Below are 18,890 nucleotides of genomic sequence, written 5' to 3'. Positions count from 1 at the left end.
CTTGACTCCGTCCTCTTTACCTCACAATATATTGAAACTATAACCAATAACACATAGGTTTATCAATATTGCTTGCAAAGAACTCATAATTAGGTACTTGTAACTTTAAAAAGGAAACATGTCTGATTATCAGCCTATGATATAGGTGGTTATACTTACCAAGTTTTGTAAAATTTCCAGCCGTGCAATATTATTTATATGTTTTTGTGATGCAGAGGCTATTTTAATATATAATAACCCAGAAAACTGGCCAAAATTGTACATCGTATTGTTCAGCATTTTACGATTTACCGCTAGTGTTGCTGTCAAACTTTTTTTTTAAATTAATGTTCAGCCATGTTTTTGTCTATGATGTGCCAAGATGCCAACATAACGCGTCTAATCTGCTTATTAGTTAAGAAACCCCTAACAAACGTTTATAAATCATGGTTCTTATCAACGGCTTATTAAGCCTAAACAGTGGATTAGCTAATAAGCTGATCATTCCTCATTTAAGGTTTTTTTATGAATACGGCTGATTATCTTTATGCCGTTTAGTACAACTTTTATGTCTACCGTTCTCCAATTTTCCCTCAACTGCTCAAGGGTTAACTGGAAGAGATCCCTGAAAGGGATAAGTTCGCCTTTGTACTAATGATGTGTGTTCTTTCATGTTTTATGTTTCTTTTTGTACAATAAAGTATTTTACTACTACTACTACTACTACTAAGTGTAACAAAATGAGGGGGTGCCGCTTCTTCTAGCTAGAGTTTGAATTTTTCCCATACAAACGTGAACCACCCTTACAAGATTTGAAGAGTGCCCTCGATTCCTCATAAATCTCACCATCAGAACTGGGTTTTGACAAAGAGGGAACCAATCTGTATGTATATACTTACAAGTTACAACTCAACTAAAAAAATAATTTTCAAAATCGATCCCGAAATGACGGAGATATCAAACATTAAAAAACCGAATTAATACCTCATTTTTAGGGTTCCGTAGCCAAATGGCAAAAAACGGAACCCTTATAGATTCGTCATGTCTGTCTGTCTGTCCGTCCGTATGTCACAGCCACTTTTTTTCCGAAACTATAAGAACTGTTAAAACTTGGTAAGTAGATGTATTCTGTGAACCGCATTAAGATTTCAACACAAAAATAGAAAAAAAAACAATAAATTTTGGGGGTCCCCCATACTTAGAACTGAAACTTAAAATGTCTTTTTCATTAAACCCATACGTGTGGGGTATCTATGGATAGGTCTTCAAAAATGATACAATACAATACAATACAATACAATACTCTTTATTGCACGCCTCACATACACTTAGTTTACAATAAATGGACAATAACATAAACAAAGACAATAGAGGTAACAACAGGCGGTCTTATCGCTTATGATATTGAGGTTTCTAATATCATTTATTTCTAAACTGAATAGTTTGCGCGAGAGACACTTCCAAAGTGGTAAAATGTGTGCACCCTCCCCTCCCCCTTTAACTTCTAAAATAAATTTAACTTCGCACTGAATGATGACATCGTACGGGGCTTAAAGACCCCGTAACGCAGTGAACGTGTTAAAGTCACATTAAAATTCCATTCGAAATAGAGATTTCAACATTTAACTTTGCAAAAGTAGATAATTTAAATATTCTAAAAGCAATAAAAATAAATTAGGTTAGATTCGAGCTACAATGACATTAGTTTGGGTTCAAGGCAAGGTTGCAGGGCCTCAACAAGGGAAAAAAGGGGGAGGGACTGTTGGCCTGGCTCAGTGAGCCAGAACTCACCCACTTATCCCTACTACTGCCGTAAGCAGGTAATGAATTCCCAATGTATTAAGTTTAGGTCTAATAAATTATAAATATATTTTATTAATAACATAATAATATACAAATATGTATAAGCATAAAGTAATAAATAAGCCTACAGCTATTAATAATGTCCGTAATCTGTATAATCCCAAAATACGGATCCCTCGTATGTGGATGCTGCCTACATAATCTCGTCTGTCAAGGTGTTTCGGCAGGAAAGGCCTTGGCAGACTTATAAATTCCTGAAATGAGGGTTCATACCTACCGACTAGAATTGGTTTCATGGTGGTATCAGATGGGTTAGTGTACGGTAACCGATGGTCATCTTGCTTATAATCTCGTCTGCCAAGGTGTTTCGGCAGGAAAAACCTTGGCAGACTTATATATTTCTAAAATGGGGGTTCATACCTACCGACTGGAATTGGTTTCATGGCGGTATCAGATGGGTTAGTGTACGGTAACCGATGGTCATCTTGTTTATAATCTCGTCTGCCAAGGTGTTTCGGCAGGAAAAACCTTGGCAGACTTATATATTCCTAAAATGGGGGTTCATACCTACCGACTGGAATTGGTTTCATGGTGGTATCAGATGGGTTAGTGTAGGGTAACCGATGCCGACCTTGCTTACATAATCTCGTCTGCCAAGGTGTTTCGGCAGGAAAAGCCTTGGCAGACTTATATATTCCTGACATGAGGGTTCATACCTACCGACTGGAATTGGTTTCATGGTGGTATCAGATGGGTTAAATTAGGGGTCCCGTTGGCCACCTTTGAGAGCGTCTGCCAAGCACTTCCGGCAAAAAAAATACTGGCAGACTTCGCTTTTATGTGTCTACATGTAAATTTCTAACTGCTGCCATAACTATTATTTCGGTATCAGATGGGTTAAATCAGCCCCCTTTTTTCGCACCGGAAGTGGCCTTCTTTTTCGTACTTTCGGCAAGTTCCGCCGTGGCAGACTATCGAATTCGGACTTAGCATCACTTTTATGGGAAACCATTGTGCATTTCATCGTGGTATCAAGTCGGTTAGAAAATTTGCGGCCGGCTCTTCTACTACAAATGATAAAGAGCCATCCATCTTAGCCCTACAGGACTATCGAGTCGATAAAATGTGACGTTTCTTATTTCAGGATGGAGCCACGCCGTTGTTCAAGGCGGCGCACAAGGGCCACGCTGCAGTTGTAGTTGAGCTGCTCAAGTACAGGCCCAATCTCGGCCTGTTGCCGGTAAGTAGTGTTTTTAAAATTAGGTAAATCAGTTATATACCGTGCATATGGCGGGTGACAGAAGCCTATGGAAGAGACTGGTTAGCAACATTAGGACATGATGTCACGATCCTCAGCATTGAAGGAACGACTGATGATGATGAAATCAGTTATCATGATCACTTACTCATTGATATTTTTATTATTGGTATAGTTCGCCTTTGTACACATTTACGGTATTCTCTCTGTGTTATATGCTTGTTTTTGTGCGACAAAGTGTTTACTACTATTACTAATATTGTTTTGTAAATAGAGTAATACGTATCGATTAGTCTAGAGAATATAAATCGGAATTATATTAACAAAAATTTGGTACAGTCAGCAGAAGTTGCTAAGCGGGCGAGGTGTTCAAAATTACTTTGACACGTTCTTATTCTCTCAGCAATAAAGTCGCATCAAGATCATTTTGAACACCTAGCCCGCTTAGGAACTTCTGCTGCTGACTGTACGCAGTGTACGCATCTCTGTCGTGTAGATCTTAAAGTCACTTTTTTTAGGTCTGAGAGCCCACCATATAATCTATTATCAAACTTTAAAATAAAAGGAAAAATTCGCCGCTTCCTTTTACCTATTTCAAATTTCGTAGTATCGTTAGAAGTTACATCCTTTACCAATGCTTTATCTATATCTTTGCGCTCTATCCATTCCAGAACGGTCAATCGGCGCTGCACGGCGCCGCCATGTTCGGGCAGCTGTCCTGCGTGAAGCTGCTCGCGCGCCGCAGCGACCTGCGCCTGCGCAACGCGGCCGGACTCACGCCATTACACGCCGCCTTAGCTGCCAGGAAAAACGATGTCGCGGCCTATTTGAAGAGGCTGGAGGGCTCGTAGCAGTGAAGTGAACGTGCTGGTGTAAAACTAAAAGTCTTACCGGGAACTAACCCTGATTTTATTATGTTTTACCCCTTTCTTGCAAATCCATCAGTCAAAATGACTGATAAAGACAAACGATTCATAGCCAATTCAGGGCAGTAACGCGTTTATGAATAACGTTTGATTAATCTAGAGCACAGTAACTGCTTGTCGATGCTGAGTCAATTCTATATTTCCTTGTTCCACGATAACTACACCGTGCAATTTTTATGCTCTTTTCATGTTTCATTTTATCCGCAAATATATTATACCCAAGTAGTGGCACAAAGGATCGCGAACTATTACACCTGCAAGTACTCATTTTCTTATTAGGTTCACAATAATTTAGGTTCTAAATAGTCTTCATTGTCACCAAAAGTTAAGAACATTGATGAATCAAACAGATTTTGGTCAAAATAATTTACTCCACTCCAGGATTATTTGACTTCGCGAATACAAAAGACAATTTTGTTTTTCTTCATGTGTATGAATCGTTTCCACTACATATATGTAAAATGTAGGCAAGGTTCTTGATACGACTTTTACAATACTTACTACTGATTGAATAAAACGAAAGGATCTGTTATAAAATCTCATATATTCATAACTCATCGCAAAATATAACTATTTTGTATTCGTATACACCACTAACCGTAGATATAGTCATATCCTAGCTTAAAGGTGACAGTCCATTTCCAACCGCAGCTGCACTACTGTTCATTTTGCTATGGAAATTGACAGTACCAGCGACGCGTTCAGTACCAGTAGTGCAGCTGCGGTTAGAAATGGAATGTTACTCTAACGCCCGCCTTACGCATACATACCTCACTTACACTAACGTAGATCTGTTCATAGTTCACTATATTAAAATTAATCGACAACAAATATATTTGACAATTCCATTCTAAAATAATGGCGGTCCACATTGTGTGACAGTAACAACATAATAAAACACTATTAATACTGTCATGTTGTCCCTGTCACACGATGTTATATAACAACAAGTGTAGAAACTCCAAAAGGTGCAGATGGATAGAGACCGCCAAAGTGTCCAAAAATATCGGCACACATCCTTATATGCTACGATATAATATGTCCACTTAGACCGTCACAATCTATTTGCTACTAAATGCAGAATGCTAAAAAATGCAGAATATCGTTCTTATAGGTCTCACATTAAATCTATCATATTTTGGAATGCCTAAAAAGAAAATTTGTCATTAAGTATTGTTGTTTTTAAGTCATATATAATTGTCGATCCTCATTAAATACTAGGCAAAATCCAACAAGCGTACATTTCTGAACAAATCACTTCAAGAGCTCGATATTAGACTTGTTGGAGTTATATATCAGCTTTATAAATATGTACAGTTAACAGTTATCTCATGCTAGAGCTTACAAAGTCAATTTTGAATTATGAATAAATGAAAACTATGTTTCTAAACGTTACATTATTTAATTTTCATTTTTCCAGTACATTATTATGTCTTAAAATGCAATGAAGAGTACTTTTTATTATTGTTTTGAAATGATTAGTATTTAATTTCAAACATCAAGGTTTTACTCCAGTACTGACCATTTTAACTGTACATTTTAAGTACACATTATTACTTTAAGTTTTTTTACACTCTTTTGAGTTTATTATATTGGTGCTGTTTTAGTCTTAAGTGAAACATACATGTACACTTCATTTATAATTTAATACTAGTCAAACATGCATGAACCGTTGCTATTATTCAGAATTCCAATTTAAATCCAAAAAAATATATAAAGCACTAAATTTCCAAACCAACATTATTTTTCAAAATCATTTGTTAGTAGGTTATGGATAAATAAGCATATGTGACGTCCCACGGGTAAAGGTACCTTATAGCGGTTGGCGCCGCCATAAGGTACCTTTTGCCGTGGAACATCACATATTTTCAAATCAAATACTACTAAACTTAACGATGGTTCTACAACAATGAAGTACATAAACTACAAAGTCCTACTGTGAAAGCTGTATTTTCTAGAGTTAAGGGTAGTATTACATATGTCCAAGATCTTGGTCCAATATCATTGCATCTCACTCTCTCATGAAGCAAAATGTGAGACAAAATACACATTGGACAAAGTAATTGGACAGGTGGAAAACCACCCTAAAGCACTTTTGTACTGTTTTTCTGTAGTTACATAATTGTATTTATGTTTTTATATTAAACAATATTTTATTGTGTACATTTACTTAACTAGTTAATACATAAAACTAGAGGCATTATAAAATTATGCCTATTTGTAACATCTTTCATCCCTTCGTTTTAAATATTGTTTTATTTTTGTAAATCTAACCGCCGTCCTATAATGTTTATTTGTTCATACATTAGTTTAAGGATTGTAAATAAATATAAAAACGCGTATTTTAACCGCTCAATGTAATTGTTGTATGTATTGTATTTAACCGACATTTCGTTATTAAACGCACGAATGTAAAGTAATACGATCGCATAATCGAATTCAGCACGAACTTTTAACATAGTGTAAAATCACCCTAAGGTGAGGGTTATCAGAGTAATATTACACAAAAGAATGAACTTATCAACTACCACCACATCGACTAAAAAGTTAACAACAATGCAAGTATTGCAACAGTAATGCTTCTGCAGTTATTATCCGATTGTCACCTTTAGCTCTATTATATGAAAAAACTAAAAAGACTGGGAGTTAGAGGTTTTTGACATTTCACTTGCTGAGAGTCGAGGGCTGCAATCTATATAGGGGAATCTCAAAATTAGTCCGTGATATTCCAGTCAATACTTTAAATCCTTGGAAAGAATCTCAATCTCAACCTATGTTGATATTACACAATGCATTGAAGAATAGTTATTTACGATACAAGTGCGAAAAATAGGAAATTCGAAACGAGTGGCGATAAATTAAAACACGACCGAAGGGAGTGTTTTAAATCGACACGAGTTGCGAATTACCTATTCGCACATGTATCGTACAACATTTTACAGTAAATATGGCCCTTTAAACTTTTGACATCGCACGAAAAGTGCTATTTTACGCACTAGTGCGGGAAAATAGGACCATATGTAATGTAAACACATTTTTAAACTTAGAAAATTATAACTTCACTTCAGAAAACTGCATTACAATGTATACTTACACATTAATCAAGAAATGAAATAGAAATTTCCAATGTGAATATGATGCATTTGTCTCATTTCCATAGTAATATTAATAAATAAAATAGATGTTAATCAGTTTAGTTACAATGACTGACTGTAGGTAAGGTTGAATAGTTGTTAAATTTTTATTTATGTTACGGAAATATAGTTGTTTTCCATATTTAATGTTTGTTTTATTTCAACGTTTTGACAATTTTTTTTGGAAACCTAATATTACTCATAGATTAATAAATGTAATGTAGGTACATGTGCCATTGTTTATTATACAGGAAGCTTACTTCCTACTAAATATGGCAGTTTGGCGGCAAAATATGTACATCAATGAAACTTTTTTTTCACCTCAGCAGCTCGAACAAGGGTACTTTGCTTCTTAAAAACAGTGAGCAAAATTAACTCACATTATAGACGGGTCTAACGCGAATTATATTCAATTACCTTTATTTACCGACGTTTCGACACAGGTTTCACTGGTCGTGGTCGCGGCTGACTGATTGTCCCAGCAAAATGAATGAATGAAAGTTTAAAATATTATAGTGAGCAAAATGCGATTTTGCTCACTGAGTCATTTTGTCTCACTCAGTGACCAAAGTCGCATTTTGCTCCCTGAGTGAGACAAAATGAGTGAGCAAAATCGCATTTTGCTCACTGAGTGAGACAAAATGTCATTCAAGTGACCTTTATAGTCAAATGTCATTTCAACATGCGGGGTCTAATACAAGTTCGATATACTTGGGTTCTATTATCTCTGTCCCTCTAGGTATGTTCTCACTGCTTAGGGTGAAAAATTTTGTGTACTACACGAGATCAAAGTTATTTACATCTCGTGCGCTTTTGAATCCCTTACTACGCTCAAGATTCTAAATTAGATTCATTCGCTACGCTCGTGAATCTATTATAGAATCTTTCGCTTCTACGGGACTCAAAATAAGCACTCAAAGAAATATCAAACTTTGATCTCTTGTTGTACAAATAACTATTTTACTTATGTAGAAATGGGGATCTGCCGAGTTCTATCAAAATATTATTTTCTTAGCAAGATCAAAAAATATTTCGAGCTTACCAGTCTTATTACTTTATCGAATTGCTTCCCATATAGCTTATGAAATTCAGCACCACAAACATGGAAGAGACCATAAATTAATGTTGCACTTATTTCTGGTTCTGGTTGACAAAGGAAGCCGTTGCCAACCAAACCGAAGGCCATGAGGGTTGGGAACATTCACTGTTTTAGCAATCCAAATTGCACATCTTAGCTTAAACATGCCAGACTATTTTTAGGGTTCCGTACCCAAAGGGTAAAACGGGACCCTATTACTAAGACTTCGCTGTCCGTCCGTCCGTCCGTCCGTCTGTCACCAGGCTGTATCTCACGAACCGTGATAGCTAGACAGTTGAAATTTTCACAGATTATGTATTTCTGTTGCCGCTATAACAACAAATACTAAAAACAGAATAAAATAAAGATTTAAATGGGGCTCCCATACAACAAACGTGATTTTTGACCAAAGTTAAGCAACGTCGGGAGGGGTCAGTACTTGGATGGGTGACCGTTTTCTTTTTGCATTTTTTTCCGGTTTTTTTTTTGCTTTAAGGTACGGAACCCTTCGTGCGCGAGTCCGACTCGCACTTGCCCGGTTTTTAATTTATCTTGTTTTTCTACTACACCTTCATCATTGTATGTATAACTTCAGCCTGTTTCACACTCTTGTCACGAGGGCCCTTGTTTTGTATAGATCCAATATTGCACTGATGTTTCCTGTTCTCACAGACTTCATGTAAGTTTTCAGAAATATTTTATTTTTGCCTACAACAATCATTCATATCTCGTAAAATATTGATCCTATAAGTATTTACAAATAGGGAATATTACGCAAAACTGTGCATAGGGGGCGCCACTACCACTATCCATCACAATCTGGGGGTCCATCGCGAAACAAGAAAATCGAAATTTCGTTATCCAACCTCTCTACCACTCTTGCATATTATATAATAATAGTATCATTGATGTACATAATTTGCCGTCAAACTGTTATCAGTCTTACTTTACTTTACTTTGTATGTACCTATTCATTATTTGATGAAATTTGTATTTGCGTCTCACATTTTGCTTAATGAGAGTGAGACGCAATGCACATTTGATCAAATATTGGGTAGGTGGATTACCATCCTTATTGATATTGTATTAACATGTAATGTCGATTGTTTGTGTAATGCCATTTTACAAAAATTGGTTTTCCGATGGCTGAACTTACAGCCGTTATGCTCTGTCATATTTTAGATAGAATTACTATAGATGGTCAAGCAAATCTTGTCAGTAGAAAAAGGCGCGAAATTCAAATGTTGTATGAGACGATATCCCTTCGCGCCTACATTTTTCAAATTTGCCGCCTTTTTCTACTGACAAGATCTGCTTGACCAAGTATAGTAAATAAGTACCTGCCCCCTTATTCATAAATACGCGCTACAAACCTCAATTAGCTACTAATCGTTTGTCCTTATGAGTCATTTAGACATATATTTGTAAGAAAGGGATAAAACATAATATAACTAAATCAAGCCCGTTAAGTTTTATGAATAAGGGGGCTAGTATACAGGGTGCTTCCTGTAACAGGAGCAATAAATTAAACTAAAGGCTTGTACTCCTCAAACTGACCAACATTTGTTCAGCAACTTTTAAAAATTATGAATCCTGTAGACTTCCTCGTTTTCATACAAAATAAATATTGCCTTCAATGTACGCTGACATCAGTGAGTTTGACGTTACTTGTCACGCTTTTAAAATAACAAAATTTGCAATACATTGCGTCTTAGAATAAACTTTAAAGTGTAATAAAAATCAAAACATGAGTTATTTTCAAAAGTTGCTGAACAAATGTTGGTCAGTTTGAGGAGTACAGTCTACAGTTTAATTTATTGCTCCTGTTACAGAAAACACACTGTATAACTTATCCTCTTATACCTCGTCTCGTCTCATATAGTTTTCATATCTTATTGAGCATAGCTTGCGCCGCATCCGCGAGATGTTTTCCACTGGGTCGTCGGTTGGGCTCGAATTCTGTGCACGCGTGGAACACGCCGAGGGGTTCCGCATATTTGGATACTTCGATGTTCGCCGGGATCGGAGGACGGGTGCCTGGAATGAATGTTATTCTAAGGGGGGCCACAAATATACAGGGTGATTTCGGGGTCGTGGAGCAAGAGAGCCAGACATCATACAGAATCCAAAGATGAGCCTAATGATGTTGTTAATTATTGTTTATCACCAATAATGATGATTATTTTCCAGATGACAAGTAGGAAAAATCATTGTTGCATACAATTTGGTGACCCTACTCAATGTGACGTCTTGTCGCTTTCCATACAGCGTATGTCAAAAGTCATAGGGTGACCATAATTACTTAGTATAACATTAATTTTAATTGAAAAATAAGAATAATTAAAGTAATTATCTTTTAATCAAATACTACCATATGATAATGTGGATCATTTACAGATTCAGAAAAAGTGGTTCTGGATCACGACCCAGAAATCACCCTGTATACAAATACCAGTTCGCCGGACGATATCAGCCTGTCAGTTGTTCGGAGTTGTCAAATTTTGCGTTTAACTGACAGGCCGATATCGTACAGCGAACTGGTAATCAGTCCCCTTAATGAGGAATATGCACTCAACGCAGGTGGCGCTGCGATCGGTTCCAGTTTCAAGTGGTTCAAATTCCAATATTAAATACTAAAAATACAGATTTCGTGTCCATAAAATATGAACAACTTGAAATCCATGGTAGTAATGGAAAAGTTAGACCACAGGTACAGTCGCCATCAGATATATCGGAGCGGCCAAGGTGTTCACAATATCTGAACACGCACTGTAACGCCTTGACAATAGAGGCGTGTTCAGATATTTGTGAGCACCTTGGCCGCTCCGATATATCTGATGGCGACTGTACATTACAAAAGCTGGAACCTAAATCGAGAAGAAAAAATATATACGTTCAAAAACTGACAAATGCCGTCAGTTTTTGAACTCATTATTCATTAAAATGTAAATAACAATTCTTTATTTGAAAAACATACTGTTTTTATTGACACCATCATTAACACATTTACTGCCAGCTCGATAACGTACACATAAGATAATGCTGTTTGTTTAATCCTTTCAGGAATTCAGAAAAAAAAAAACAACAACCAACAACATCCAAGCCATAATTGTTTAAAAAACACTGAACGTCTCAATAATGGTGTCTCAAATTCTCGATTTATAAGGTTATTGTAAATAAAATCTAATACCACCATGAAAATTCAATTCTCCATACCATCAGAATAATCCAACTGCGAGTTGGGTCACTTTTTCTTTTTTTTTTTTTTTATGATATCTAGTTTGTCATCCGAAAAAATTTTTTTAAAGCTCTCACCATATTTATCAGAGAAGTAGTCCTCGCTCATAGACTCGTCCATTTCACTGTCCATCTCCATAGTGGTGTCCTGCGAGCATATACTTATTAAAGTACCTATTTTTTAACTAAAGGAAAAATTCATCACTTCAGATTCACCTTTCAGATAACTGGTCCAATCACTCGATAGATAACTGGTCAAAAAGTAGCCGAAAACACCTCGCGTGATTTGTGCACAACCCCTAACCCGGGGTTAACCAATTAAACCCGGAGTTACCGTGGTTCATCATCATCATCATCTCAGCCATAAGACGTCCACTGCTGAACATAGGCCTCCCCCTTTTTTGGGGGGTGAATGCCATAATCGCCACGCTTGGCAGGCGGGTTGGCGATCGCAGTCGAGTTCACCGAATTTGAGGGACGCTGCTGCCCGTCCACCGGTGGTCTTGGACGTGGTTTAAGGTCACATCCCGGGTATGTCCTTAAACCACGTCCAAGACCACCGGTGTATATATATCCTGGACGGAGTTTAAGGACATACCCGGGTCCAGTACCGTACCGTGTACCGTGGTTACCAGTACAATTTTAACGGGCTTTACTATATCTGAGGCTCATCCTTAGATATATGTCAATAAGTTATAATGTTTGAAGTTAACAATGTACGCAGTGAAGCTAATAAGTGTGTAAAAATTCCTTGCCTGTGTATGCGGAGGAGCTAGCGCCATCATCTCCCATATGACTAGCCCCAGCGGCCAGATATCCGTCTTAGAAGTGACTTCTCCGCCGTGGATCACTTCAGGGGCGCTCCAGGCTTCGGTGCCTGTAAAATACAAATTATAGTTTATAAATGGTAATGCAGAATTATTTTATACCTACATCACATGTATTTCTATATGAATATATGAAAACAAGGGCATAGCCAGCTGATGGGCCAGGGGGCAGTTTATATGGCCGATGGCCAAGGGGGAGGGGCAAACATTTAGTAAGAAATTTTGATTTCTGGGGGGCAGCTTATTTACGCCCATCTATGAAGAGTTGCGCGACATTTTCATGTTCGCCACTTAGATGGAGTTTCTACATTTAATTCTATTTATATAGAAAATAGTCGTTTAGTCATTTATTCAAAGCAATATTGAATAAATGATTATTTTTTACATTCCTGCCTCGCACAGCTAAACTGTGGGATAAACAGTCACCTGCAGTATTTCCAGACTAACATAACCATCAAATCTTTATTATTATTTGTGAAGCAGGCAGGCAGTTGAAATAACTGATAATGCCTGTATCTAGAGCCATCAGAGCCATCCCAGTTTTCAGTGTGATTGACACTTTGGGCCGATACTACGTCCTCTGGGAGTTTGTTCCAAGCTTTGACCACTCTGTTGCTAAAGATGTGTCTATGAGGATTATTGTAGGACCTGCGGGACATCAGTTTATACTGATGACCTCTCAGACGGTTCTTGTTATTGCGTTCTAGTATCTTATGGAAATCTTTGAGGTCATAGTGTTGTCTTGATGATAAGGGCATACTTACATCTTAAAGGCCGGCAACGCATTTACAACACCACTGGCAGGGTACAGAAGACTGTAATTGCTTACCATCAAGCGATTTGTCTGCTCATTTGCTCCCGATTTAATTAAAAACCGGACAAGTGTCAATAGGACTCGCCCCCTGAGGGTTCCGTACGTTTTATTATTTGTTGTTATAGTGGTAACAAAAATATATCATCCGTGAAAATTTAAACTGTCTAGCTTCATGAGTAACAGCCTGGTGACAGACAGATGTACAGTGGAGTCTTAGTAATAGTGTCCCTTTATTACCCTTTGGGTATGGAACCTTAAAAAAGATTGGCTGTTCATGAACATAACATAACATAATTATAATAAACATACCAAAATACATAGCCTTCCCTGCTTTCTCCATATCCACCTTTCCATTCTCGTCCAGCGGCAGCGTGACCCCGAAGTCACACAGCTTGCAGATCACAAAGTCCCCGTTGACGAGGATGTTGTAGGACTTCATGTCTCCGTGAAGGATCTGCATTTTAGTGTGCAGGTAGTCTAGAGCGCTGCCTATGTCTAGTGCTACCTGAAATTAAAATAACAAATAGTTACTGAGTTTAATGTTAGAAAATTCTGTCATCTGCATAAAGGTTCCTTTTGATAAGGAAAGCGACATTTGATAAATTATTTCATTTTATTAGAGTTACCTGAACTTAATCACAGTTATTATAGTTTAAAGTATTCATTTTAATGTTTAGTTTATTTCTTATATTCGTTATCATGATTTAGATTTAGATTTATTTATTTCAAGATGAAAATTACACTATAAATTTGCTACATTCGTCAAAATTATGTTTATCTTCTCATCATGATCGTCAATAATTACATTATACATTTAAAATAATAAGATTAATTGTGTCTCCCAATAAGAATCGTTATGTACAATGAAAAACATGTCAAACAATTGAATATATAAACCAAATTAACATTAAAGTTGATGTCAACAATAATTTTATGTACTATGTTTTTCTTTTAATAAAGTGCAAAATTGAGTCAAGACACTGGGCTGTAGAAAAATAACAAACAAAGTTTTACAGTGTAAAAAGTAATAAAAGCTTATGACAAAACATACCTTCAGCATCTGCTTCGGACTAAATGGCTCCGCTTCATCATCAATCCTGTTCTCAATCATATCACCCAGCGACAGATCACAAGCCTCCATCCCCAGATACAATATCTTGTCATTACTGAAAGCTCTAAACCCAACTATGTTCGGATGAGACATGCGTTTCAACAGGTCCGCTTCGACCTGCAGTCTTTCGGAGTAAACTTTGCAAGGTTTGACTCTCTTGTTGATCATTTTGAGCGCCCATGGTGAGCGAATCTGTCCGGCTTTTGGGGAACGGATAAGCTGCATCACGTTTACACCTGTAAATTGATGTATCAATAGTTAAATTGCGAAATTCTGACTATATAATGTAATCCATACATCATGTTCAATAGATAATTGAGTTTAGACTCTTTCCAGTCTAAACTCAATTATCTATTATTAGTATACTTATACCAAAATTTAGTCAGAACCAAAATTTGTTGTATGTAGAGTTATTTTGTAGCATTTACAAGCTAAACAACAAAAACGAACGATTCCGTTTATTCTAAATAACGTTTGTTGCTTGCTTTCATTGTTTATACTGTCGAAACAAAGTTAAATGTTTAAATACCTGTTCCATATCCAAGCCTGCTTAAATACGGCGATGGAGGAATTGTAATCTTCTCGTTCAAATCCAACGCCTTCGCTTTCACTGGTGTTTTGAATTCACTCATTGTTGTCAAATAATACGCACAATTTAAGAATTAAATAAATGTGTTTTATAACAATACGTAAACACAGACCCTACTTTAGTCTTTTAATTAATTTCAAACGTTACTCGTTCGAAATTCAAATTCGATTAATAACGCGTCAGAAAAAAGAGAAAAAATGACGTTTCTAAAAGTGTTGCTAGCGTTAAATTTTGTTTAATGCTCGACTCGATTAATCGATCTCTCGACAATAAAAAGATAATCAATGGAGTGCCATCTGATTGTAACAGATGGCGGCACTAGCGGCTTAGTTAAAAGTTGCACCTAAACTTTTTTTATCAGAGATTTTTTAATATTTTACTATTTATTTTGAAAACAACAAGACAACTTCGTACCTTCTGTCCTTCTGTGTTGATTGTTTGTTTATTTAAAACTCAAAACCAAATTATACTTTCCAGTTCTTTACATAGATGGCGCTACTAAGAAAAGTTTCCTAAATTACTTTCTAATTTTAAAATCTAGATCAAGATTTTAGATTTTTTAGGGTCGGTTGCACCAAATCATCCGTCACCGTTAGAGCGTTCGCTAAATATTTATTGTACTTATGGGATATTTCATATATCTCTGGGGCGTGACACAGCAAATTTAGAATTTAAAATAAAAAACTTGGGTTCAAGCTGGCCGCCAAAACTTGGTGGTATCGTCCATGGGTCGTCCCATTCGTTTTTCGTCAAATTCTTAAATTAGTCCTATTCTGCTTTCGTCACTCAATCTACATTGAAAGCCACCGACGATTGTGACGCATGTAGAATGGGTGCCGAAAGCAGAATAGGATAGACGTGCGCGCCGCCGCGGCGCGCCGCCGCCATAAGGAGTCAGCGCGCGCCGCCGATAGTTTAAAATTCGCGCCGAGACAAAGTCCGCAAGAGTACAAATTTAAAATCAATGGTCATAAAGCGCGTGCGACGTGCCTATTAGCTTTAGCATTCCGATGTTCCGTTTTTATTTACATTCATTGCTTGATTTATTTTAACCCTTAAATCGATAAAGTCCACTATAATGGACATCCCAAGAAAAAAAATTCTGCACCAAATATTAAAGCATTGCGTTACTTTCCTCGAATGATTGAATGATATGTTTGTCCCTTTGAATGATATGTTATTTTTAAGTATGAGTATATAAGAAAATATTGGGAACCAGTGTGAACATAAACATAATCTTTTTGACAAAGTCCTACAGAACGCAGAACTTGCAAGGAAGCATCCGACAGACTGACATTTTACCCATATTTCATATTTTTTTTTATATGACAGTATTAAGCAGCGTTAAAATAAAACGTGTAATAGGTTACTAACTGATCTGTTTATTACGTGGCAATATGATTTACATAAAAATGTTTTTTGTTTATGGGTAAAACAAGTGTAAAAAGTGTAATGTCCAGTATTTTGCCCGTTGTAATTGACAACACGGCACTTTTGCTAAGTCCAATATGTTAGACGTTGCCAAGTACGCGAAGAGTAAAATTATTAAATTTTCTGGTATGTTAGGTGTTTCAAAACATTTAAAAAAGTCATTACTTGCCGTATTACGTAATGAACCAAATAGATAAAAAATATTTTTATGGATTTTTTCCCTGTGGATGTGGTGTGTGTGTGTGCTTGTTTGTTTCCTGTTTGTGTGTGGATTTGTTTTCATCAAGAGACATACCCGATTTCATTTGAGAAATTTGTTAGGAAAATTTTGATAAGTGCATGCATTATTGTAAAAACCATTGCTTAGATGTTATTACTTCCTAGGATAACCCGCTGTTTGATTTAATGTTAAATAAATGACGTCAATGACTGGTGACTGGTAAAATGTTACCACATACGAACTATAAAGTTATTCCAAAAATATAAAAATAATAGGTTTACTTCAATTCATTACATAAGTTGGCATTATCAGTAAGTGTATTTCTAATTAAAAAATACAATTATTCTATATGAATTGGACTAAACATGAATTGGACTAAAAAAAACCTTATGCACGTAAAATAGGTAGTCTATACTCGGCAACGTCCAAAATACTGGACGTCTTTTCATTACGCGGCGTATCTTTTTATTTACACCGATCCTGGCAACGTCCAACATACTGAAATATGTTTTTTTCATGATATTTCTACAATAAACCAAAAAAAACGACGTAACAGTCTTTTTGAGATTTTTCCCGTGTTGATTTAAGAGTAAATCTTGGTTTCTCATTATACGTATATTGAAAAGTTGAAAATCCCACGCCGCTGGCGTTACGCCGCCGCCGTGGATTTTTTCGTGGCGCGCCGCCGCCCGATATTTTTCGACTAATTTAAGAACTTGACGAAAAACGAATGGGACGACCCAAGACGATACCAACTTGGTCCATCGTGGTGAAAGTTTATATATAGAGTTAATTTGAGTTTTCAGTAATAAGCAGTCTATGCATGTAGTTTTTGCTCGATAATGTTACATATCGCTTTAAACTGGTATTTAATTCACTAAACAAAAACTAAAATTGGTTATTCTTTGAATAGCTGACCGAACAAGAATAAATAAATACTGATAGACATGAAACAGACAAATAGACGGAATTTAGGCGGACAACTTAATTTGATGTAAGACGTAAGTACCTACACATTAAGTAATAGTTATTTGTATTACAAGTTGTTGTTGTTGTTTAACTGTTCGTGCTAATATTAATAGCTGAGCAAGCGAAGCGCCTGGCGTCCGTTGGGTGGACGACATCCGGAATGGCTCCTCTACACAATGGGCCAACGCCGGCCACTCCAAGGGACGCATTTATGCGTTAGAGGGAGCAAGTGATATTGCTATCTCATTCTACCGCATGCCTGCGTCCCTTGGAGTGGCCGGCGTTGGCCCATCGTGTAGAGGAGCCAGAAAATTGCGGGTCACTTCTGGATGAAAATTTTCAGCTTATATTATAACCGGATTAACTGACATTCTATTTTCAACTCCCTGCTTGTAATATTAGTAGCACATTGTTTTGGCAGTAGGTACATTTTACGTCAGGTCAGGCGTGGCTCACTCCGCGATTTCGTCGCTTTGCTACAGGTAACTAAAAGTCATGAATCTAGTATTAAACTGGATTGGGCATGAGTGGTGGGGATAACTGACAGAACGGGATAGTCTTATGTATCTTTCAGTAGGAGTAGCAGCGAAAGCGCTATTATTGTTTGTCCTTGTCACAGTCTCACATTTTATTTGTTCCCCACCTTTTTTTTAGTATTGATAATGGTGGGCAACAAATGAATTTGACCATATAATATTTTAAACTTTCGCGTTTTGAATACATATTAACTCACATTATAGACGGGTCTAACGCGAATTATATTCAATTACCTTTATTTACCGACGTTTCGACATAGGTTTCACTGGTCGTGGTCGCGGCTGACTGATTGTCCCAGCAAAATGTCAAAACAGAGATTTGTGCATCTACCCGACGAAAAGTGTATGGAAAAGTTTGGGGTAGACATCACATTTTCAAACCACCCACCACACATAATGTTAATTATTGTCAATAGTCCGACACGCAACACTCACAATATCCACGCACCCGTCCGAAGATAGATCCTTTGGCTTTAGCTTCTGTATCACTGGTTCCCAAGTTGGCGATAAGTTGAAACCATCCTCCCTATTAAAATTCCTGGGGTGTTTCTTGGTTTCAATTGCTTCTCGCACAACTCGAGGACATTATTATCCTCGAGTTGTGCCAAAGGATCTATCTTCGGACGGGTGCGTGGATATTGTGAGTGTTGCGTGTCGGACTATTGACAATAATTAACATTATGTGTGGTGGGTGGTTTGAAAATGTGATGTCTACCCCAAACTTTTCCATACACTTTTCGTCGGGTAGATGCACAAATCTCTGTTTTGACATTTTGCTGGGACAATCAGTCAGCCGCGACCACGACCAGTGAAACCTGTGTCGAAACGTCGGTAAATAAAGGTAATTGAATATAATTCGCGTTAGACCCGTCTATAATGTGAGTTAATATGAATTTGACCAATCACAGTGTCGCATTTGCGTATGTTTTGTCCCTCACGGAGGCACGCGTATACCACTTCTATAGGATGCTACTTCTA

General features: G+C 37.0%; 2 protein-coding genes and 2 long non-coding RNA genes across 8 annotated transcripts in view; 2 read left to right on the top strand and 2 right to left on the bottom strand.

Moving 5' to 3' along the window:
• Window positions 1-4,722, top strand: part of LOC134665433 (ankyrin repeat domain-containing protein 29) — a 71,040-nt gene extending 66,318 nt beyond the window's left edge. Inside the window, exons 7-8 of the mRNA XM_063522404.1 lie at window positions 2,927-3,022; window positions 3,712-4,722. Of these exons, the coding sequence (XP_063378474.1) occupies window positions 2,927-3,022; window positions 3,712-3,891 (276 nt within the window). The 3' untranslated portion in view covers window positions 3,892-4,722. The remainder of the gene's footprint in view (window positions 1-2,926; window positions 3,023-3,711) is intronic.
• LOC134665459 (uncharacterized) overlaps window positions 1-18,890 on the top strand; it is a 430,855-nt gene extending 411,965 nt beyond the window's left edge. For all 5 annotated transcript variants that reach the window (XR_010098373.1, XR_010098374.1, XR_010098375.1 and 2 more), the window contains exons 2-3: window positions 6,767-6,946; window positions 18,878-18,890. This is a non-coding gene — a long non-coding RNA (uncharacterized LOC134665459). The remainder of the gene's footprint in view (window positions 1-6,766; window positions 6,947-18,877) is intronic.
• On the bottom strand, window positions 4,494-5,925 carry LOC134665461 (uncharacterized). The gene is made up of 2 exons (XR_010098378.1): window positions 4,716-5,925; window positions 4,494-4,586 (listed from the first exon to the last, which is right to left on the bottom strand). It is a non-coding gene; the product is annotated as an uncharacterized LOC134665461 (long non-coding RNA).
• LOC134665632 (lymphokine-activated killer T-cell-originated protein kinase homolog) lies at window positions 9,812-14,890 on the bottom strand. The gene is made up of 6 exons (XM_063522590.1): window positions 14,697-14,890; window positions 14,108-14,403; window positions 13,366-13,561; window positions 12,172-12,292; window positions 11,494-11,567; window positions 9,812-10,215 (listed from the first exon to the last, which is right to left on the bottom strand). Exons 1-6 carry the CDS (start codon window positions 14,797-14,799, stop codon window positions 10,064-10,066), a joined length of 942 nt encoding a protein of 313 aa, XP_063378660.1. The 5' UTR covers window positions 14,800-14,890; the 3' UTR covers window positions 9,812-10,063.

The sequence above is a fragment of the Cydia fagiglandana genome, chromosome 6 (assembly GCF_963556715.1).
Source record: "Cydia fagiglandana chromosome 6, ilCydFagi1.1, whole genome shotgun sequence".
Lineage (NCBI taxonomy): Eukaryota > Metazoa > Arthropoda > Insecta > Lepidoptera > Tortricidae > Cydia > Cydia fagiglandana.
Note: the sequence above shows the minus strand (reverse complement) of the source record. Positions and strands in the feature narration are given on the sequence as shown.